Below are 23,678 nucleotides of genomic sequence, written 5' to 3'. Positions count from 1 at the left end.
AGGTGTACCGCCACCTTTTTCCTTGGCTCTTTCACTCAAAATGAATAATTTGTTTATCTTTGCTGTAAGTAGGTAGACACCTGGGCTTTGTGGGGGTCAGGCAAAGAAATCAAGGTAGCAGGCTGACCTCACCTTGCTATCTGCCATCAGAAAGGTTTAAGTCTCCCAGGGCCCGCTTACAACAACTGGAGGAGAAAGAAAGGGAAGGAGAGAGAAAAATGCTTATAAAGAGGAAGTGGTAAGAGGCGTCTGAATTTCATTGTGACCTGTTCTGTCAGGTGATTTTTGGAGGGGAGGGAACATGATAAAAAAGTTAAGTAAAATGTCCTTATAAAGACAAAATCTATTTCTTTCCTGGCTGATGATTTGTCATTCTAGTCACTTCCTGCTTTGTGACCACACACCCCGGCTTGACAAAGCTGTTCTGCAGATCAGAAAGAAGGGGGTTTCTGGTCACACGCCAGCACTACCAGGGACAGCTTTTCTACAAGGTAAATTTTCTTCATCTTTTTTTGTTGTTTCTGAGTGCTTGTGGTGCTGTTTGGCACTGTTTCTGTGGATTGTGGATTTTGCCTCCAGGGGACTAGAGATGGGAGCACCTGTCACCTGAGCCCTCTGTGAGCCCTGTCCCGGTGTAGCTGCCCAGTTGATCTGCAGCCACCTTGTGTGGCCGTCCAGCGTGGAGCCAGCCCCTTGGCTCTCTGGGTTGTCTTCTTCTCAACTTATCCACGGTGATCATCCCCTCCCACAAATTAAGATTTTTTTTTCTTTTAAACCAGATCCTATTCTGATTTATTTCTATTGCTTTATTTCAGGAAGGTTCTGTACTGTGATTTTATTTTTCTTTAAGATGTTTTCAGGAAAGTGCATATTGATCATTTAGATTGTGCTGTTCATTGGCCTAATGGGGGTAGTTTAATTTTAGCTCCTGCGGTTCTGTTTTTCTTAAAAAACATCTTTACAGTACTTTGGTAGATATATTAACATCTTGAGTCATGCTACTGAATATGATACTGGTTATTTGAGTGATTTGGGGGACCAAGGGTTTTTAATGGGTGTGCTTAATAACCACATGGAATTAGAGGTCTCTCTTCTCCATTTAGTCTCTAAAAATAAAAGCAATTTGTGTTGCTTAATTGTACTGTTTTTGTGGGATCGTTTGAATTATTTGTTACACTATGACCATACAAATGAATACTCAGTTAAATTCTGGGAGAAAGGCTTCTGTCTACAATAGAAATTTTTATAAAGTTGATATGGGATGCTTAGTTCAGAAACTTTGCCCAAACAAAGAGACTTTGGATCGTGTAGTATCAGCGTTTATTTAATTAACACTATCGTACAGCACTAAGCACCACTGACAGATGATAAATAGAGAAGCCATTCAGACTGCAAATGGACACATTAATCAGTAGACTTACCAAAACCTAATTTTTCTTAATCCAATATAGCACCTTGTTTTCTAAAATTACTCTCTCGGGACAACTTTTCAAAAAACTGTCAGTAAACAAATAAGGATGGCTTATGCACACACATCTTGATTTTGATTTTACATAAATTTATCATAATTGGTTTCTATGAAGTATGATTGTTTAAAGAACATCTGTGCAAGCAAATTTGAATGGAATTAATCATTTACCTTTAAATGCAAATTTCTGGAAGTTGCAAAATGTAACCATCAACATTACTTTGCATATCTCACCTGAATAGTTTTAAACTAGCAAAAATGTGGAATCAAAGGAGGAGGGGCTTAAACCCCAGAAAAGAACAGATTAGGCTGAGTCTTATTTTAAGTAAAAATATTAATAAGAATAAAATAAATTAGAATGTGAAGGAATGTCAGTATTTTCCTTATGTTTGGAAAGGAATAAAAAGGACTAAGAAAAAGTTAATTCAAAGTAGAAAAATGTCTCTTGTTTGAAATCAAGTTTACGTTGCTAAAGCATCCACCCGATATGTTATAAAGTATCCGTTCTTCTTCTGGGTCTTGCCCTTTGAACAAGCACTGCTGTGGTGGGGTGGAGCTGTGCTTAGTAGGGCATTCGTTAGCAATCCTAGAGACGCTTTTCTTTGGAGCATTTTAAATTTTGTCTCTTTTGTAAGAGATGCCTTAAAACGATTGGTAATTTGGAAAACAGCTTCAGCGTTTTAACTTCATTTATGATTCCGTCTCTGAACCCTTTCAGGAAGGGAAGACTAACAAGTAAAATCTCATTCAAATGCCTCCATTTAACTGACAGAGGACAGGAAACATCATAATAACACTTACTGTTTCTGAGCACATCATGTGTGCTGCCATTCTTCCTACATTACCTCGGTTAATCCTCTCAACTACCTTTTGAGACAAGGAGTGGGTTTAGGTCACTAAAGGAGCTGTCCCAAGGTCACTGGCACTTGGGGTCTGGGCGGTAAGTGGTCGGGATTTCAGGCTCTTTACTGCTGGTGGCTGTTACCAGATCCTTCCACACCAGCATCCTTTCCCCAGATATAGGTGATTATGGCTTTTATTACTGAAGCTGGCTAAGGAGGTCTCGGCACTCAGAGTTTTAAGAGAGAGAGTGAGAGACAGAGACAGAAAGAGAAAAAAGAAATTTGTGATAAATCCAGAAACGTTTTTATTTTTATAAGTAAAGGAGATCGTTGCGGGCTTCATATAATAATAAAAGGAAGTGTTTTCTTTTAATTAATGCACAGCTTTACTAAAGAACTGTGTGCCTGTACAAACTTGCCTCAACCCACTTCCCCAACCTTATTTCTTGTCACTTCCTTCTGCTCAACCTCTCCCCACCCCATTCTGGCCCCCCTCATTCCTAACCCACATTCTGGCTGCACCAGACCACAAGCCCCCAGAAAGTTCCATTCTCTTTCACGTAGTTTCGCTCCAACTGCTTCTTTAATTGCTTTCTTCTTTATTTGTACAGCTTTTGGTCATTTTTCAAGGCTCGCTTCAAGAAACATGCCCTTTCTGAGGCCTCGACTCCTTGTCGCTACCCCCACTAGTTTTGCTTAATGCTTTGGTCTTAGAGTAAGTCTAGCATTGATCATACTGCTTTAGTTTCAAGTTCTTACAGACCTGAGCTGACAGACCTGAGCTCCTTCTCTGTCTCTCCTGGCACATAGTTGATGCTAATGATAGTTTTCGAATTAAAAATTTGTCACGAGTACTTTTTCTCAGCTCCATATATATGTATAGAAGTCCTTGATTTCACTTATTAACTTAATACATATTGAGTTCCCACAGTTATTGCTAAGAAGGAAGATGCAACAATAATATAATATTTTGCATTCTACCATGCTTCATCTTTGCCAAACTCCTGTCTTCATTTTAGCCTCAAAGCACCGTATAGACATTGACCTCAAGGAATTTAAGAAATTGTGCAATGACTTTAACAAACAGGCAAAATTATAACCTCATTATTTTACTCTAAATACATTCATTGAGCCAAAACTACTTAGCTATTCTTACCAAAACTATGTACCCAATAATGGGCTTCTTTGATGACGAAGAACACAAGAACAGATATCATTAACTTTTACTTAGTCACTTCGGATTATTCTCAGAAAATTCTCAAATTAACATCTCCTTGTTACCTAAAGAGTACAGGCCCCTCTGTGTATATAGGAGAGATGGCAAGCAAATTTTGAAATCAGATTAGGTACAATAAAATTAAGAAATTTGCTTATAAGATTATATTTATGAAGAGTCAAAAATTTATAAGGTAAGATTATAGGCATTGGACTTTAAGACTTAGAGTAGATTTTATAGCAGAATGACATTTAGATTACTGTTATTTTCTTTCTACGGGGTTTTTTTTAATCTGCTAGTTTCCCAACTTATAGATTTCAAATGAAATGATACTATTCCACCTATATGTTGAACACTGCAGAAATAAAGATTAAAATTAGAGCTCATCAAAATATAAAACTAATCAATGGCAGCCAATTTGAAGAGTTGTAAGTGTTCCTATTTTGCCAGATGCAAATGCACCTCTTAAATCAAATGTGTTGATGTTTCACAATGATTTTGTTTTGAAGTTACCTTCTGATCAGATGTTTGTCTCTGAGGGGCGTCTCCCCACAGCTGCTATAGCTGCAGTGTTCCCCAGATGGCATCTCCCTGCTGTGTCCCTCAGACCCTTTCTGATTCCAACTTCTTGCTTTTACTATTGGCGGTTCCCCTTGTTTTGGTTTGTCAATTTCAATCATTACACCAGTCTTCCAGCAATTGCATAATCACTCCATCTTGCAAGATAGTGCATGGGAAGAGTGGGGAGGGGGAGGTTCAATTTATCACTGTAGTAATGACAGCTAATATCACATACTACTTACTTTGAATTGGGTATTTTTCTAAGTGCTTTAACCATATTAAAGCATTTGGTCATCACAATAGTCCTGTGAGGTAGTAACTGGTGTCATCTTCATATTTGAGGATGAGCTCATTCATTCACATATTTTATTTTATTTTCTACAATTGGATTGATTTTGTATTAGCTATTGAATTGCAGGGCAACTTCCTGGAATAAACAGGCAGGTCCCATGAAGCTTCTTTGTACCTAAGCCGTTAAACTGAGCTCAAATAATCATAATTTCCTCCAAATAAATGTACCCATATGATAACTAACTTTATTGAACAGACTATTCTGTGTTGTCATCATCTTCATGATCAGTACTCACTCAGGCCCTCTGCACACTTGACTGAGTAGTTGGCTTTTACCAACTTACAGGCCTCTGCTTGGGTCACAAGACATGACCTCCACCCTCAAAAGCTTTCAAAGTTCTTAGTCTTAGAAGATTAGAATAATTTTAGTTAAGTGGCATCCACATTTTCTCGTCTGTTGTGACTGAGATAGACATGAATAAATTAAACAATTTAGTATTTATACGAAGCACACAAATCTATGATTGCACAGTAATGGCCAAATATAGGTGTCCTAAACACCGAGAAAGAATGAAAGATTGTTTTAATGGTGAGTGGAGGAATAGAGGGAAAAGTGACCCACTTACTGAGTTTAAGTAAGTTTTGCTCAACTTCAGAGCCTCGGCTGTGTCAGCCCCGCTTACAAGTTACAGGAGGCTGTTTCTCAAATACGGTCAGTTGTTTTTTCTGGCGGAAGGAAAAGCTGAGATGTTAAATTGAGGAACTAGCAAAGCCACAGTTCTGTGGTTGCAGCATTGATTCTTGTTTTAGTTCAGCATCAGTTATTCGGACAGATGGGCGAGGCCTCCCTCCTACCTCTCTCTCCCTCTCTCTCCCTCTCTTTCCCTCTCTCCCTCTCCCCCTCTCTTTCTTACATGCACACACGCTCCTTCTTGACTGGCAGAGCTAAAGTAGAAAAGAGATTATGTTCTCCACAGCAGAAAAGCCAAGACACCAAATTCGGCAGGCAGATTAATTATGCATGTGAATTGCAGTCTCCTAGATAATTTGTTTTCCTTATTTCTCTGGTTGCACTTTCAAGAGGGAAGTGAATTAATGGAGTAATTACCTTGCATTGAAATAATACCCTGCATTTTGATCCCTTAGTCTGGTAGTCACTAAAATTTATCCAAACTATGTATCCAAATAAATGAAGATGTACACAAGTGTAATTGTACAAAATTTGCATATTTTCCCCAGTCATCATTCCTCAGGCAAAATTTAGAATTAGAAGTGCATCTTTGTTAACCTCAGGCATAACTTTTTTAAATTAAAAAAACCTTTTTATTAATATAATAGCTGATGAGATAGTAATAGATGTGAGTACGTTCAATACAGCTTCTGTCCTGAAAATGTTTTCTAAATTTTTATTTTTTTAATTGACACATAATAATTATACATATTTATGGGGTATACAGTGATGTTTCGATACATACAATATATGGTGGTTGTCTGATCGGGGCAATTAGCATATCTATCATCTCAAACATTTATCATTTCTTTGTGTTGGGAACACTCAATATCCTCTCTTTTAGCTATTTGAAATGATATATTATTAACTATGGTCATCCAACTGTGGTGTAGAATGCAAGAACTTATTCCTCGTATCTAGCTGTAATTTTGTATCCTTTAACAAACCTCTCCCTATCCCCACTGTCCCCTTACTCATCCCAGCTTCTAATAACCTCAGATATAACATTTCAAAATGCAGGTCCTTTGTCCCTCCTTGACATCATCAGCTCCTATGGCCTTCACCAGGAGGGTCAGCTGGAAGGAAGAGAGTGGAGTAGAAATTCCTTGTGGAGAAAACTAGGCCATAGGTGCAGAGTGAATAAGAGGGGAAAGAAGACCATGCATGCAGCTTTGCATTGTACAGCACCCTTTCCTCACCTTAAAAAGGTGAATTGAACTTCCCCCACCATTTCCAATGCTTTATAAATGTTTTTAAAGTTTCCCTTTTGGAAAGATGGACTCTGGAGGGCACCTCAGAGGACCTTTTTGGATTCTTCCCTTCCTTCACTGTCTTTCATATTGAGATTGTCATCAAAATATCTCTAATTCCGTTTCTTTTCCGTGACCACTGAGAATGACAGTCACCGTACCCATCTCTCTGGTGATGATCACATAGTTTTTCCCCTCACCTACCCTACTGTTGGTTGCACTTGCAGTGCCTCAGTTCTTCCTCCAGTGTCATTTGTGTAGTGTCAGCTCTTGAAAGCCGAGTGTCTGCAGTTCCTGTGCATCAAAGAGGCAGATGCGGTATAAAGAAAGGGGAGGGCATGTAGAGACAGATTTGGATTCACATTCCAGCCTCTTACTAAACACGTGCTCTTCCTGAGCACGTCTCTGGAGCCTCTCGAAGCTCAGTTGCCTCATCTATAGAATCAGGCAGGTCCCAGCTACTCGCTCGGTCTGTTCTGATTTTCCAGTGGCGTCAGTCTCTGTGCATATGTATCTCCTACACCAGCGTCACTGCTGATTTACTGAGCCCTTGCTGTTTGCTGGGCCTCACACCAAGTGCTTGAAACATAGCTGCTCTTTTATTTACGCAAATAGCTACATAAAGTTGATGTTATTATCTCCTTATGACGGATGACCAAACTAAAGTTCAGGGAGGGTTAAGTGAGTTGTCTAAGGTCACAGAACCACTAACCGTCGGAGTCAAGATTCCCAGTTGGCCTCACTCCCATTTTATATTAGCAGTTTCTAAAGGTGTGAACTGTGTCTGTCTAAACTGCATTGTATCCTCTAACATGACCCACTAGTTGCTTCTTGATAATATGTCTAAATGTTCCTTTTTGTGATTCGGTAATTACTGAATGACTATCCTTAATTCTGCATTTTTCTATCAGGAAGAGATTCGAACTCTACTTTTGATGGGTCAAAAACATGTTTGAAAAACAAATAAATAAATGCTTGGGGAATTTATGTTACAAAGTCCTTAAAATAACAGCTATGAAGGTATTTAGCCACTTAAAAATGTGATAAAAGAAATGTTATAGCATATCCCATTATAAGTTGGTATTAGTTAATATTTGCCAGGCAAACTGTAACTTTCAAAAATAGCAAAGATAAGTATAGCCCATCAAATTAATGCAAATTTCCTTCCTGAATTTATCTATAACTCCTCATTTTGTTTTTTTCTGAAAATGAGCTTGTCATTAGAGATTCTAAAAGAACAGTTCCAAGGAGCCTATTGAAAATGAGATTACATTATTAAAAATAAATAGAAGTTTCTGTTGCCATTGCTAATATACAAATGTCTCCTGCACATCGTCTCACTGTTTTTCAGCCCAATCTACAACGGCGAAAATGCCTGGAGAATTAGAGTGGAAGAGCAGGTAGAAGTAGGGTGTAGGCTAACAGAATCAGAGCCTTGGAGCACCTGAGAGAGAGGAGACATTGCCCAGTGGTCCTCATCACAGATGCCCAGAGATCTCTTTTCTTTTCGTGACTCATAGTGGATGTGGTTGGGCTTTTCTTAAGATTGCTGTGCATTTTCCACTCTGGCCACACTTCCTCAACTGTTAGAAGGTACTTTCCACTGTCAGTGTCTCAGCCAAGGCAAAGCCCAGAGCCCCTGACCACTCCCGATCAGCTAATACCAATGCTGCGGGCCTCTGGTGGTACCATCTACCGGTTCTGCAGTACCTGTGGAAACTATGGCTTCCCTAACTCTGGATGAGAAGTGTGGTACAAGACCTAAAACAAGCCAGGCTGAGAACATGGTGGTGTGAAATCTAGATGTACCCCTACGCAAAAACACATACAGGCAATTAAGTGTGGTTTTTAGATGGTGACTCTGTATAGTATTTCATACAATTTATTGTAGAAATTGGGGTTTGTTCCCAAGATAATTTTATAAAAGTTCTAGTTCTTTTACATTTTCTTTTAACTTTCTTCTTCTTTCCTCCCTCTCTCCCTCTCTCCCTCCCTTCTTTCCTTCTTCCCTTCCTTCGCCAGACATTATTGTATATTATATCTTTTAAACACTCTGTCTCACCTAATCCTAACACAACCCTATGAAGTGAGCACTGTGGTTGCATTATTAACATTCCCTCTTTACAGATGAAGAAATTGAGGCTTAGAAAATTTAAGTAGCATGTCCAAAGGCACACAGCAAGAAATATTTAAGTCATGAAATCCAGCATCTTTTCACCACACCAGGTTTCTGCCTATCATTTTTTAAAAATATTTATAATGATCCTAATTTCCTAAAGGAAGATGGGATCATTAGCCTTTGGGCGAGGTCTGTGGGCTGCCTGAAATGCCTTTACATGGGCTTAGACTAGGAGAGAGGCACGTTGTGTCCTCACATGGGTAGATCCAACATACCACGCAGCCCAGATCCACGTGTCTAAGACATAAGCATGTTTCATGGACTGCACACCTCAAGGGTCTTTTTTTTAACCTTTAGGTTCTTTTTTTTTTCTTTTTTTTTAAAGTGCTGGTCAAGTGAAGCAGTGGGAACTTTTAGGTTCTTAAAATGCTAATCTACTTGTGTTTTTCCCATACTTTGGCTAACCAAACTAAGTTTCTAGAGGTTGTACTTCTCTTTTCAGATCAGTCACTGACTCACTTTGAGACTTTGAGGAGCAACTTCACTCTCCAGGGCCCCCATTTTCCCACTCCTAACATGCCCAGTTCCCTCCTCTCTTTGCCGTGTTTTCTAAATGGGGGACAGTGATAGAAGGAGAAAGCTATGTACACACAAACACGCCAAAAGGGCTTCTAGGCAGAATCATTTTGTTGTTTACATTCATATTACCCGTGATGAGTTGAGCAAGCATTGTGACTGAAGATAGCAAGAAATACAGCCTAGATCACTGAGGTTTTCCCTCTTGAAACAAGAGCTAGTGAGGAAGAGAAGCACACTTACTCCTCCCCAACCTGTTCTGCTGGAGGTCTGCCTCCTGTGTCCCCGTCTTCACCCACACCAAACCTGCGACAGCTTCCTCTGTATGCTTTTGCTTGTCTTCTCACTTTACAGGGCTATATACATTCTCAGCCTGAATTGCCTTTTTTTATTTTGTCTATTTGGAAAACTCCTACTGGTTCCCTAAGACTTAGCTCAGTGTCCAATATCACCTTTGCTGGAAAGCCTTCCCTTCCCTTCCCAGGCAAAGATAAGTACAGTTGTCTCTCAGTATCCACAGAGCACTGGTCAGATGCTACAATCCACACATAGTCGAGTCCTGCAGTAGTCGGCTCTGTGGAACTGCAAATGAAAAGTCAGCCTGTTGTATCCACGGATTTTGCATCCCGAGAGTACTGTATCTTCCATCTGTGTTTGGTTTCAGATGCCAAACCCACAGATAGGGAGGGCCTATCTATGTTTATTGGAAAAAATCTGCTAAACGTGGACCTGCACAGTTCATACCTGTGTTGTTCAGGGGTCAACTGTATTTCCTTCTCTGTGGTCCCATGGCACCATGATAATAATATCTTTCAAGTGTTCATATTAGTGTAGTCTTTCATTTGCATGACTGTTTTCATTCATTAAACTGTGCACAGATCAAGAGCAACGATTCTTCCTTGTTCATCTTTGCATCTCTAGTATGTAGGGCAAGGCAATCGTTTCATTAAATGTGAATAGATGACCGAGGTGTGGAGGCTACTAGCGGAGGGGACACCAGAGGCTAGGGGACACAGGCAGGAAGAAGAGAAGAGACATGTAGAACTTCCTGAAAGAGCCTAGAAAGGGCCCCAGTCCTAAGCAAAAGCTTACAGAAGTGTGTGTATCCCTAATCAACATGAGGTCAGAACTTTGACCTTTTGTGGTTTCCTTTTGAGTAACTCCACAAAATTACTTAAAGACAACCTTGACGTACAGGAATCCAATGACCAGAAGTGCTAGGAAAGGCAAGAGGCTTCCTTAGTTCATAGCTGTGAGAACCTGGGCTGATTATTTAAACCTCAGTTTCCTCATCTGTACAGTGGGAATTATAGCAATACTATCTAGGCTTGTAGCGAGAATTAAACGTGATAATTCATGTAAAACATTTAGCATTGAGTAAACTACTCATTAACACTAACTGCTATTCTTACTGTCCTTCTGGTCTTCTTATTTGTCCTTTAGCTATTAGTCCTTTCTCTGACTCCAAACAGATAGGCTGTCTATACAGAAAACGTGAGTTAATAATCCCACGTGAATAAGGAAGAAAACTAAAAAGTGGTCTTCAAGCAATCTCCTGCTCATCTGTTGAAATCTAGGTCAAATGTCACTTCCTCTAGGGAACCATCTCTAGCTCTTCAGGGGAGAGCATTGTTCCCTCTTCCTGAGGATCTAAAAAGTCCCCCTGTAGTATAGTGACTAGTGTCTCTCTCCTCTACTAAACAGGCCAGAACCACATCTTATCTTTGTGTTCCCAGCACCTAACACAGGACCTGGCACAAAGTAGGTATTTGGCATATGTCTATCGAAGGAAGAAATGTACAAATGTGTGAATTTTCTTAGTGGCAGACATTTAGAATTACCAGAGGATGAATTTCATGGTCCAGATAGTGACATGCAAATTGCATGCAGGTAAACGCTAGCCCCCATTCCTGATTATGTCCCATGTGCTTCCTGGTGCATGCATTGGTCTGTCTCAGGTGGCTTTGCACTCCTGTTGGTCCCTGCTCTGTCTCTACAGTTCCTTCCCTCCCACCTCAGCAAGACTCAGCCTGGAGTCTGACATTACAGACTTGGATGGAGACCCACTGCCAAGCACCAGTGCCAGCCAGCAGGGTTTACAGAAACAGCAGCGCCAAGAAGCCCAGCCCCAGGCTCTGCTATGTCAGATGAAAACCCTCTTGCGGCTGGCAGGGTGGGGCCCGGGAGTGGGAGCACCTGCCAGTTCACAGACTTTCTAGAGACAGTTGCTGCTCTTTCGTCCCCATATCAACTCACCAAAGTAGTTTTTCCAGCAAAGCAATTTCATGTAAATTTGAAGCATTTATTTGCCTTGTTCTAGGTGTTCATACCTATCAGTGAGTGGGATATTCTAAGTATGTATATGAGAATATTATTGTTAAACTCCTCAAAGATGGCGATAGGAGACTTTTCAAGCCCTGTACACCACTAGTTTATGGTTGGTTTGTTCACATATACGACTCATTTACTGAATACCTTGGATGTGCCAGACACTGAGGCAGCATAGTGAGCTCCTAATCTGCTGGGAGAGAAGGATATGGAAGCAGGGACCACACTGCAGAGATCTACACCAGAGCGCAGAGGAGGAAGGGCTCACTGATTCCCACCCAAGTTCCAGAACAGAATGCCTGAAACCATGATGATAGTTGTTATAAGTCTGAGGGTGTCATTTTAGTATTCCTCTATGAATTTGGCCATCTCGTCTTTTGAAAATTACATCTCATGGTGAGTTGTTTTAATTTGGTTTGTTTTATAGTTGCTAAGGAAAATATGAGGGCCTTAATACAAAGTCAAGAATCAATGGTGCAGCTGGGTGCCGTGGTCTACACCTGTAGTCCCAGCTACTAGAGAGGCCGAGGCAGGAGAATTGTTTAAGCCAAGGAATTCTAGGCTGTTGTGTGCTATGCTGATGTCCACACTTAGGGTGTCCACACTAAGTTCAGCATCAGTGTGGTGACCACCAGTTTGCCTAATGAGGGATAAACCTGCCCAGGTCAGAAACAGAGCAGGTCAAAACTCCCATGCTGATCAGTGGTGAGATCGAGCCTGTGAATAGACACTGCCCTCCAATCTGGGCAACATAGCAAGACATCATCACTTTAAGAGAGGAAAAAAAAGAATCAGTGTATAGATGAATGCAGGGAATAAGGGTCAGTTAGGGTCATTGTGACCTAGAAGGTGCCAGTACACAGTATTTGTACATGATTTGGCACATGTTACTTGCAGCCTAGACCTGGAAAGTGCCTTTGCCATACCTAGATTAAGTTCCCCTTCGGGCACAGGAAACATACATGAAATTATACTCATAAGATATTTGAAATCATGGAAGCATTATACTTACTATATGTGAAGAAGGTCTTGCTTAAAGAGCAGAGTTCCATCTTAGGCTTTAACACTTTTTATAGAGGAAAGAGGAGAAATCAGGAGGCCTGGACTCTGGTCCCAGTCACACCTCCAATGAGCTTGATAATCTTGGGCATGTCTTTTAACCTGAGTGTCATCTCATGCCTCTGTGACAAGAGAGTGGCAGGTAGATCATCTCTAAATTCCCTCCTCTTCTCATTCTATGGCTATTATTCTTATGTTCACATTTAAGGAAGTTGGCATGGGCCTAGAAGATAGCAAAGAAAACTATTGAAGATTTGGGAAATCAGCCCTAAAAAAGGCAGGTTAAAAGAATAAAAACAGACCTGACGGCAGTCACTAAGGCATGTGATGGAATGTTTATGAATTGAACAGCCTTTGTAATTCCCTCAGAGAGTAGCCCAAGAAAGAAGGAGGTTTAATCGTATCAGAAAAGATTTAGGTTACAAGGTAGGAATATGAGACACCAGAGAGATTGTAGCCTTTCCTTATTTGGATATTTTTAAGAAAATAGTAGATGGCTCTCTTTCTGGGACAGTTTGTGTATCACCTTGCCTAGAAACTAGGAGTGAACTGGATCAGTGTGTCTTAAGCCGTGTGTGGTGACATCCCATAAAACAGGTTTCACGTGCTGTTCTGGTAACTTCCCTGCTCTGTGCTGAGCAGTGGAGCAGCAGAGGAGCTGAGCAGCGGGCATCTGCCCTGGGTCAGTGAGGACAATGCGTCCAGGCAGAGCTTTACCTGCTGCTGTGCTGAGGTAAGAACAGGGCCAGAGTGTCCCCCGCCCCGTCGCCGCCCCTGCAGGGAGCCAGGCTGACCTGGAAGCTGCCCACTCCCCTGCGTGCTCCATTCCACAGGTGGCACCTCCTGGCCACGGCCACAGTTGCCGACAGTGCCTATTTCTAGGTTCCTTTGCAAACTCCCTAACCTGACTCTAATTTTTACATGCATTTGTCAAGCTACTGCATAGAATTGTAGAACTTTCTACATGGAAGGGATTCCACCTATCAATTTATGGCTGAGGAGACTGAGGCCCAGAGAGGCGAGATTGAGCCTGAAGTCACACGGACGGGTGGTAGTTCAGGTCTCCTGACTGCCAAGCTTGGCAGTTTGTCCCACTCCCAGTTATTTCAGGTTTGGTCCCCTTGGAGATGTGCAAGTGTATTAATTGTCCCAATATCCTTATTGCATGGGCTGATTAAGTATTTGAAATTTTTGTTTTTTGCTAAGCCTCTGTGCTAATTTCTTGCTCTTATCTAGTCTTGCTTTTCCCTTACAGCCCTGTGTTTAAATTTTCACTTGTTCATTTTTGACCTTCAGAACTTTTTCGTTCTATTAACCATTGCACAATAAATTAGCTATAATCTGTGTGTTGTATTTGAAACTTGACATTTAACTGTGGGCTTCACGATGCCCCTGTGTTTGTGTCCCCCATGATTTTCATATACCGTGCCCCACCCCACCACCCCCAGCGACCAGGGCCGTGCTTTGCACATAGACACATATGTGGAGTGAAAGAATGAATGAGTGACACTTGATATTGACGTAGTAGTGCAATAGTGAATAACCAGCTAGCCCATAATAACATTCGACTTTTTGAAAAGATGTATTTGGGATACTGTGAGCTTTTAGGAGGGGAAAGTCTGGATCTTAAAGTGCTCATGGTAGAATATAAAAGGAAGGGTAGCTATAGATTTTCAAGATGTTAGCAGCAGTTATCACTGTCCATAGCCTGGGGAAGGGGAGAGATGCTGAGGTCTGGAGAGACCACCCCAGACCCCACCCTGGAGCATCCCCCTTTGCTTGCAGGAGGTTTGTTGTGCGTCACATTCTTAATGGGGCTGGGCAACTTGGTAGAAAATGGAGGTGTCAGGAACGTGCTAGTGGGGAGGAGGCTAGGATGAGAGCTCCTTAGTTGGTGACAGTGCCAGGCTTTGTGATATGCTGCATAGCTTCAGCAGCTCCTCAGTTGAGTGGTCAATCCAGAGGCTTCCAGGGCAATGTGAGATAGATCAAGCCTGGAGCAATCGGGCCTGCTGGCTTCCCATGAGGTGTTTGCACGGCCTGGGATAGATAGGGTCAGAGCAGAGCCGCTGAGTCTAGCCTGTGAATAACCTTCTCCCTGCCTTCCTCCCTGCGGCATTGACGTCAGAGACTGCAGAGATAAGATTCTGTGCTCTAGAGCAGACTTTGGGAGAATCAGTGTATCTGCAGGGAGAGAAAAGACAGTCTAGAGAAGATTCTATCTTGACAAAAGGATTCATAAGAATCCCTTTATGCAGCCATCTGTATTTGAGGCCATTTATAATTATTTGGTTTCTTAAAAACAAAATCATTTTTAAAACCTATTTTCAGAATCATCCTTTATGTAAAATTTGGGCATACCTGTATCATGGAGAAATGGTAGTCCAACAATATATAATAAAATTTACTATATAATTACATTCTCAAAGTAAGATCCCCTGCAGTAGTCTACTTTGTAAAACGGAGAGGACAGGATTAAGTGAAAGCAATGTTTTTTTTTACTTAAATAGCTTAATCTCGATGGCTTTTAAAAAATGTATGGGCATTTTATTTTGTTTTGGAGTCCGATGCATTTTATTTTTTCCTTTTTTTAGTCATCAGTCTAATGCTAAAAATTGCAATGTTGATGTTGTTCTAGATGACAAGTTGTTTGGAGTTACTCATTGCTCAGTGAGGTGTTTGGAAGTTGTATAATTTCCCCCTGGATATGTACTGAAATTATTGAGGTGGAGCTAGGAATTTGAGTCTTGAGTGTCCAGTTTTACTTTAACCACTGAATCAAATTGCAAGAAAAGTGGGGCACATTCAAAAGAGTCCCTTGGCAATATGCTTTCAGGTCGTAGATACCTCCCTGATCCTGGCAGGTTATATAATTGGGCATCAGTATATTGAATCCAAATATTGGCTAGCACACCACTACCGCTGTTCAGAAATGATTCTAGCCCATAAGCATCTCGCTCTGGGCCGGCCACCTTTTCTATCCTTTCTGCGTCTTTTCATTATCAGTTATGAAACTCCTCAGAAAAAATTCCATTTACATTTTTACATTTAGTTTAGAGGATGTATATCCCTCTGTAAATTCTGTAGTACTGTGTTCACTAGTGAATTCCTACGAATAGTCTCTATATTCAGACTTCAGGGAATTTGAATTAAGATACTTTCATGATAACTTATTCTCAGAAATTCCCTTTCACTACCAATCTGGGGAATACCAGCCCCCTTTAAGCAGAGACTCAAAACTCGCTGAGTTGAATTAACTGACTTTGTGGCTTTTTGCCGTTTAGGGTAGGATTATTTGATTTCCTTAGGATTTAAAAAATAATCTTATAATTTAAAAAAATAAACAACCAATACTTTATTTCACCAAATGTTTTGGGATTCTACAACTATGGATTTAATAAATTTAAGTGCTCACAGAAAAACTAGGAGCCAGACATGACCTAGATGAATGATTTGAGATTTGTCTTCTTAGATTTATTAATATGAGTGGTGATTCAGAAATGGAGTTCCAGAGTTCACCACTGATTCGCAAGAAACCTTAAAATGATTGCTGGCAGGGCATAGTTAGATGATGCAGTCATCAAAAAAGTCCACACTGAATGCAGGAGCAGCAGAGCAGAGCTGAAGAAACCACACATCCACACTTTGGAAAACACGTTCCTTCTCCAGCACCTTCTATCTGGCCCCAGATAACCTCAGCGTGCCCCATTACTGGAGCCATGCCCCTAGAGATGGCCACCAATATGGTAATTTGCAAACTAAAACCATCACCAATTATCCTTATTCATCTTACTAAATATTATCATAACCTATCCCCTCAAATATGCATGAATTAAAATGAGTGCATTTTTTTTCCAGGCAAACACATTAATAGACTATGTAAAGTACCTAATATTTGATGGTAACCTCAGCGATGTCCTTCTTAGAAATGATCTGATCTGCATGTTTTTACAGTAATTATGTCGTCTTCCTGCTGCTCTGCTTTTGAAATTGCTGCCATTTGCACATTCAGCTCAATTAGTTAAAGGGTCTCTTCTCAGTGATGGACCTTAATGGCCCTTTGAATGGTAACTCCATCCTGTTCCTGCTCTGCTTATCAGCAACTGCATTCACAGGCTCCAGCCTGGCATCACCCTGAGAATTTATGCAGGGATAAAGCATTTCATCTCATTGAATCTTCAGTTTCCTTATCCATAAAATGAAGGCATTGGAATAGATTATTTCTGAGGTTCCTTCTGTCTCCGAAAGTGAGGCTGTGTTTTCAGGGTCTATTGCTCACTCTGATGGTAAAAGGGACTCTCTCTAGATATCTATTCGTGCTCTGGGCCAACAACAACACAGTCTCACAGTAACTTCGGCTGTTGACTATTCCTTCTCCAATTCACTTTTTAAACTAATTCAATCCAATTCTGTGTTGTTTTAGGTGATAAATCACTGAAGGGTTTTAGATTTTTAAAACTTGAAGACTTTCTCACTGTTTCGCTTCTCTGAGTGGATCCTTTCCACTCATAAATCTCTTATAAAAATATCGATAGGATGCTCAAGGCTTTTCGTCTTGACCTACCTGCCATGACCTAGAATTACATAGTTTTTTAAAAAACCTGTATTTTCTATGTCTTTCATTTCAATGGACAATGCAATTTTTATGTTAAAACATTTTCTGTACTTTTTCACTATGCCATGATCTCTTTAGATTTTTTTTTTTTTTTTTTTTGAGGCAGAGTCTTGCTCTGTGCATGGACTAGAGTGCAGTGGTGTCATCATAGCTCACAGCAACCTCAGACTCCTGGGCTCAAGCAATTCTCCTGCCTCAGCCTCCCAAGTAGCTGGGACTACAGGTGTGCACCACCATGCCCAGCTAGTTTAGATTTTCTTTTTTACCCAACACAGTAAATTGTTCTGTTTTTTCCTTGGACCTTCTCTTGACACTTAAAATACAGTCTTGTTCCCTTTCTATACTTAAATTTCTCACCTGTTTCTTATAGTGCTCTAAACTCTAAAATTCTTGCATCAAAAGATGGGGCCAGGTTTACATTCAGGGATCCTGTTTATTTTCCTTACCTTCAATATTGTTTCATGCTTTAGGGTAACTAACTAGGTCAGCGTAGACATGTCTTACCTGAAATGAAGAACAGTGCCTGGCTTATTACTAGGCATGGCTTATACTAGGCATTCATAAAATACATGTTACATGAGTGAATTTATCTCATAATCCCATGAACACCCATGAACTAAGAAGTGTTAAGATACTTAAAAGCAAGAAAGTCATTGGCCTAGGGAAAGACTTTATGAAGAAGACTCCAAAAGCAATCACAGCAACAACAAAAATAAATAAATGGGACCTGATCCTATTTATTAAAAAGCTTCTTCAAAGCCAAGGAAACTATCACTAGAGCAAATAGACAACCTACAGAATGGGAGAAAATATTTGCATGCTACATATCCAATAAGGGCTGATAACTAGAATCTATATAGAGCTTAGGCAAATCAACAAGAAAAAAACAAACAACCCCATTAAAAAGTGGGCAAAGGACATGAACAGAAACTTTTCATAAGAACATAGACTAATGGCCAGCAAACGTATAAAAAATTGCTCAACATCTCTAATCATCAGGGAAATGCAAATCAAAACCACAATTAGATACGACTTAACTTCAGTGAGATTGGCTTTTATCAAAAAGTCCCAAAACAACAAATGTTGGCATGGATGTGAAACGGTCATACACTGCTGGTGGGACTGCAAACTAGTACAACCTCTGTGGAAAGTAGTATGGAGATACCTCAAAGAATTAAGGTAGAGATACCATTTGATCAAACAATCCCACTACTAGGTATTTGTCCAAAGGAAAAAAAAACATTTTATAATAAAGACATCTGCACTCAAATGTTTATAGCAGCACAATTCACAATTGCAAAGATGTGGAAACAACCCAAGTGCCCATCAATACATGAGTGGATTAATAAAATGTGGTATATGTATTCCATGAAGTTACTACTCAGCCATAAAAAAACAATAATGAATTAATACTTCTTATATTATCCTGGATGGAGCTGGTGCCCATTCTTTGAAGTGAAATATCACAAGAATGGAAAAAACAAGCACTGCACATACTCACCACTAAATCGGTACTAATTGGTCAACACTTATGTGCACACATGGAAGTAACATTCATCGGATGTAGGGCAGATGGGGGGGGATAGAGGGGATGGGTAAATTCACACCTAATGGATGTGGTGTGCACTCTCTGGGGGATGGGCACACTTGTAGCTCTGACTCGGGCAGTGCAAAGGCAATAGATGTAACCAAAGTGTTTGTAATATTCTGAAATTTAAAAAAAAAAAGAAGCAAGAAAGGCCAGCCAGCTCTAGGGTTTTAGACCAGATTTCACCACCAGGCCTTGTTACAATATAACAGGGGAGAGCCTTCCATTAATACCTACGTGGAGTGTTAGTGGAGGGTATAAAAGAGAGCCAAGCCAAATTAGTCACAAGAATTTATTGAGGTATACAAAGTTATGTACTGATTTATTAAAACAGAAACCTTGATTTCTTAACACCTGAAATCAAAAGCTTTCTAAACTAGAATGCCTAGACAAGCTCACTACATTGTAGTTTGAAACTCTCCCATGGGGCTATACATGTTCTAGATACTTAACGAGTAATTGCTGAGTGAATGGTTGGCTGGATGGAATGAATGTCTAACAGGAAGATGAAGGCATAGAACCTGAGTGCACAACACAGGAGAGGAGAAAAGACTTGAGAATTGGAGTCTTGGCTACTCCTCTACCTAACTGTGTGATCTGAGACATGTAGCTTAACTTCTTTGAATTTCTGTTTTCTACTCTGTAAAATGGGAATAGACATCCCTACGCCATCAGCCTACGATGAGGGACATTACAAGAAACATAAAACTGTGTTTCCTCTATCCCCCAAGTGTCCTCTTCTTTAAGCCTGGGTGAAGATTTTGCCATCAGACCTCAGTTCTGCTGCCCTAAGAAAACTGGTTTGTTTGTCTTTTATAGATAGAGCGAACTGTATACAACTGATGATACTTTCCTCTTTGCATGAGCTTCCAGAGAACTTGGAGCTAGATTCTCACCCACTTCTAGCAAAGCATGCAGGGTCTTAGGCATGGTTTTAAGTATTAAAGTTCTCCCCTGCTGTCATCTTATTTTGCTGACACTTTCCTTCTCACCAGTTATATCAATTAATTAATTTAACTCCTAGGCTTGGATATAGCTTTGTAACTTAGCTCAAATTATTTTTGGAAAAAGGCATTGTGAAAAAACAGGAAGAAAGGGAGAAGGAGAAGAAGACAAGGAATTCAGTTAGCCAGTGCCTGTCTCTTAGGGTCATTGTGATGTATTAATGAAATTGTTTTTTTTAACACAATTAAGCCCTCAACAGTTTCTGTCATCCTTCAGAAAACCCAGTGGACCAATCAATATCTTCTTGGATACATAAGGCAAATAATAATAAAATAAAATAAAATTTTTATTGATAACAAAATGTATTTTTAAATGAATTGAAATATAATAACATACATATTTCTGTGATTTTCAAATCCGATGAAGAAAGTCACAAGGAAATAGCTTACAGGAGTAGGGGAGCATTTGGGTTTTTTCAACCAAAGACTCTCAGAGTCATTTTTATTTGTTTGCTCTTATTTACATATAAAAGCATGTAAACATGTCATGTTAACATTGACAAACAATTGCTTCGGAAACAAAAAAATTTGAAACCACTGGTATATGTACGTGGCAGGATAGCAAGTGGTGGATAATGAATATGGATTTTCAAAATTGAGTGCAATGCATTCTGGCCTATAGGTTTTAGTGTTAAAATTGTTTCCTTTTTTGTGTGGATGTTGGTTGCCATTAAGAATAAGTACAGCACTATAGAATGATAAAAATATACAAAAGAAAATTAATTTAAAACAACAGCCTGTCACAAATTTAAGATATTTTCAAAAATCGATAACTTCACTGAGATGTCCCAAATATAATTATACTTAGAAATATCCCATCCCCCACACTCCCAGTCCACTTATCCGCTCCCTGCCGGGAAATCCACCAACCTTCCTCAGAACTCCTCTTGGAAACCTGCTGGCGTGGATTAGCTTGGGGCATGGCAAGTATGATCCCTTTCCTCTTTCATTTTCTTTCTATCCACTAGAGGGCAGCAATAATGCATAGGGAAAGGGAAATTCCTCAAGCACTAGCCTTGTTTTTCAGCCTTTCTGCTAAGAAAACACCTAGAAAATGCCTCAGATTCCCATATATGAATTATAAGAGAGTCAGCTTCCCTTTGTCCATCCCTAAATATGTAGGGAACTTTGATTAACTTCCTTTGAAGTTATAAAATGTATCTGTTGGCTTGATCAAACATACTGATTTTAAATATGAACATGAAGATATCTCCAAAAAAGCCACTTATGTAAAAGTTAAATGTTTTAGTTGTGTATTACTGTGTAACAAACTACTCTGAAATGCAGTGATTTAAAACAACATTCACTTCATCATCTCTCTCTGTTCTGTTGGTTGACTGGGCGATTCTGCTCCATGTGATGTTGGCTGTGACTGGTTATCTGGGAGCTCAAATGGGCCAGCAGGTCCAAAGCAGCCTACCTGGGCGGCTGGTGGTTGCTGCTGGCCGTCAGCTGGGAGCTCAGCAGGGATTGTTACCCAGAGTGCCCAGTTCTCCTTCATCGGCTTCTTTATGTGGCCTGAATGTCTCACCGCATGGCAGTTGGGTACCAAGAGAATATTCCAAGAATGAGCATTCCAAGAAGAAGGAAGCAGAAGTTCCCAGAACTTTAATCACTTCTACCGCCTTCTAATTTTCAAAGCAGTCACAAAATCAGCCATGTTCAAGGGGAGGGAAAGAGGTCTACCTCTTGGTGTAGGGAGAGGTCTATGTGTGCAGGGCTGGGAGAAATTGCTGAGGGCCATCTTTGGAGACCACATGGAGGGTTGAGAAAAAACTTATTTCTGACTTACACTTTGGAAAGATAGTTATAAGTCGGGGGGGATGCAGAAGAATATTTCTTCATTTCATAAATGGGAATTGCTTGTTAACATGGTACTTTGAGAATTAAGATGCACAAAAGGCATCCCGTATGTTCTTTTCCTCCCCAGATCTGTTACCTAAAGCAGTACAAGATGGCTAGGGGATCGGTGTCCGATGAGGAAATGATGGAGCTCAGAGAAGCTTTTGCCAAAGTTGGTGAGTAGACCTGCTACCTCAAGTTGCATTGTTTTCTTCTTCACTGAGTAGCTGCAGGATAGATTTGAAGAAATGGTAACATGAACAAAATAGCAGAGGTGGCAGGAAACCAGTGGTATTGGCTAGAGGAGCTTGAAAAATTTATTTTTGATGGATGTGCTTCAAGAAAACTGAGCCCAGGAGTTCGAGGCTGCAGTGAACTATGATGGTGCCACTGCACTTCAGCCTGGGCAACAGAGCAAGACCCTATCTCTAAAAAAAAGAAGAAAAGAAAAGAAACTACTTCTTTCTCTATCAAAACATGGAATAATGGAATATTTCTTTGGTTTCCTTTAATACTATTACATACTTTCTCTTACTCTTGATCACTAAGCCTGTGGTTTAAGAATTTCTATAAGAGCTCCTTATGGAAACAGAGGTTTCTTATAAAACCTTTGTTTTGAAATTATTATGACTGTTTTACTGTGGATGTTGGAAGTGATGCTGGTGCCTGTATCCAATAGCAACAGGCCTCTTGTGAGATTCTTTCTCATGGGGTCAGGCCTTAACCTCTGATGGATAGCCTCCCCTGTCCCTTCACCTCCCATCTAGTCTCCCCTCACCTCTCTACAAGCTGCTACCTGAAGTCCCCTGAAGCTTCAGTACATTGTTTGCATTACAGATACCGATGGCAACGGATACATCAGCTGCAATGAGTTGAATGACTTGTTCAAGGCTGCTTGCTTGCCTTTGCCTGGGTACAGAGTAAGAGAAATTACAGAAAACCTGATGGCTACTGGTGATCTGGACAAAGATGGAAGGCTCAGCTTTGATGAGTTTATCAAGGTGAGTACCATGCAGAATGCAAGGAGACACATTCGCAACTTGGAACTTTAATTCAGTTTGAAAAAATATCCAGCAAGACATTCCTACCCTCCTTGCTTCAACATTACATATTCTTTTCTTTGTGATTTTCTTAATTATTGCTTAGGTTACTAAAAATACATCACATATTTGCAGATTTTTCACGGCCTGAAAAGCGCAGATGTTGCCAAGACCTTTAGGAAAGCAATCAATAAGAAGGAAGGGATTTGCGCGATTGGCGGTACTTCAGAGCAGTCCAGCGTTGGCACCCAACACTCCTATTCAGGTAGGCCGTACGAATGGGTGGGAGCAGAGGTGGAGAGGGTATGGGCATGACGAGAGAGCTGAGGGTGAGGGGAGAGGGCAACGTGCAGAAAGGATTCATGCCTTCTGGTGTCACAGATTCTAAACTTAGGATTCAAACCTGGAGGGTGTAAACGAAAAAGCAAACACGACTTTATGGACGACCACCTACTTTCCTGTGTGTGTGTGGGTCAGGTACATAATATAAGAGCCGTCCTAGCTCCAGGTAGGGTCCAAAACCAAATGATCTCATCAGCATTCAAAAAAATACATTAAAGGCTGCCAAAATTCCTTTGTAAATCTTGTTGACAAAATTAGCTACTTGAGCTGCTATCTTCAAACCTCACGACTATTCTTAACACCTATTGAGTGGTCAAAAAAAACTGTGTTTTCATTGATTTGGAAGAAAGTTGTATATTTGTTCTGAGGGCTGCCATCCAACAGCCTCAATGGAAACTTTCGATGGCCCAAACAGTGCAGTAACCCAACATTTCCCAGCCTGAGTTCTTCAAAACATTGGTTGATCTCAAAGATAAGTTCATGGTTAAATACCATCTATAGTTGCTAAGACAAAGTTTTGCCTTTTATTTTTAAATGCAGGAATTTTCAGAGCCTTTGCCATGTCAAATGTGTGTTATGAATCTTCAAGACAGTGATACGCTATGTAGTGCTTTCCAAACTTTTGTGACTCAGGATTTCTCTGAGGGACATTATTGATTTCGATGACAGACAATTTGGGAAACACAGTGCCAGGCTATAAAGGCATAATGTAAGGCTGTATTAAAGCTTCTAAAATCACCTTGTGGCAGCTTTACTGATAGGAAAGAAAAATTATATCACAAATGATCTCATTTCCTAGCAATTTCA

General features: G+C 40.3%; 1 protein-coding gene across 1 annotated transcript in view; it reads left to right on the top strand.

Annotated features, from left to right (window-relative positions):
* The first annotated feature begins 275 nt into the window (after positions 1-275).
* The window catches only part of LCP1 (lymphocyte cytosolic protein 1 (L-plastin)), a 59,084-nt gene continuing 35,681 nt past the window's right edge, over positions 276-23,678 (top strand). Inside the window, 4 exon segments of the mRNA XM_012649044.1 lie at positions 276-491; positions 21,578-21,665; positions 22,327-22,490; positions 22,665-22,794. Coding sequence (XP_012504498.1) covers positions 21,602-21,665; positions 22,327-22,490; positions 22,665-22,794 — 358 coding nt within the window. The 5' untranslated portion in view covers positions 276-491; positions 21,578-21,601.

This window comes from Propithecus coquereli, unplaced genomic scaffold (assembly GCF_000956105.1).
Source record: "Propithecus coquereli isolate 6110/MARCELLA unplaced genomic scaffold, Pcoq_1.0 Scaffold11, whole genome shotgun sequence".
Lineage (NCBI taxonomy): Eukaryota > Metazoa > Chordata > Mammalia > Primates > Indriidae > Propithecus > Propithecus coquereli.
This window is presented reverse-complemented; position numbering and strand designations above follow the sequence as displayed.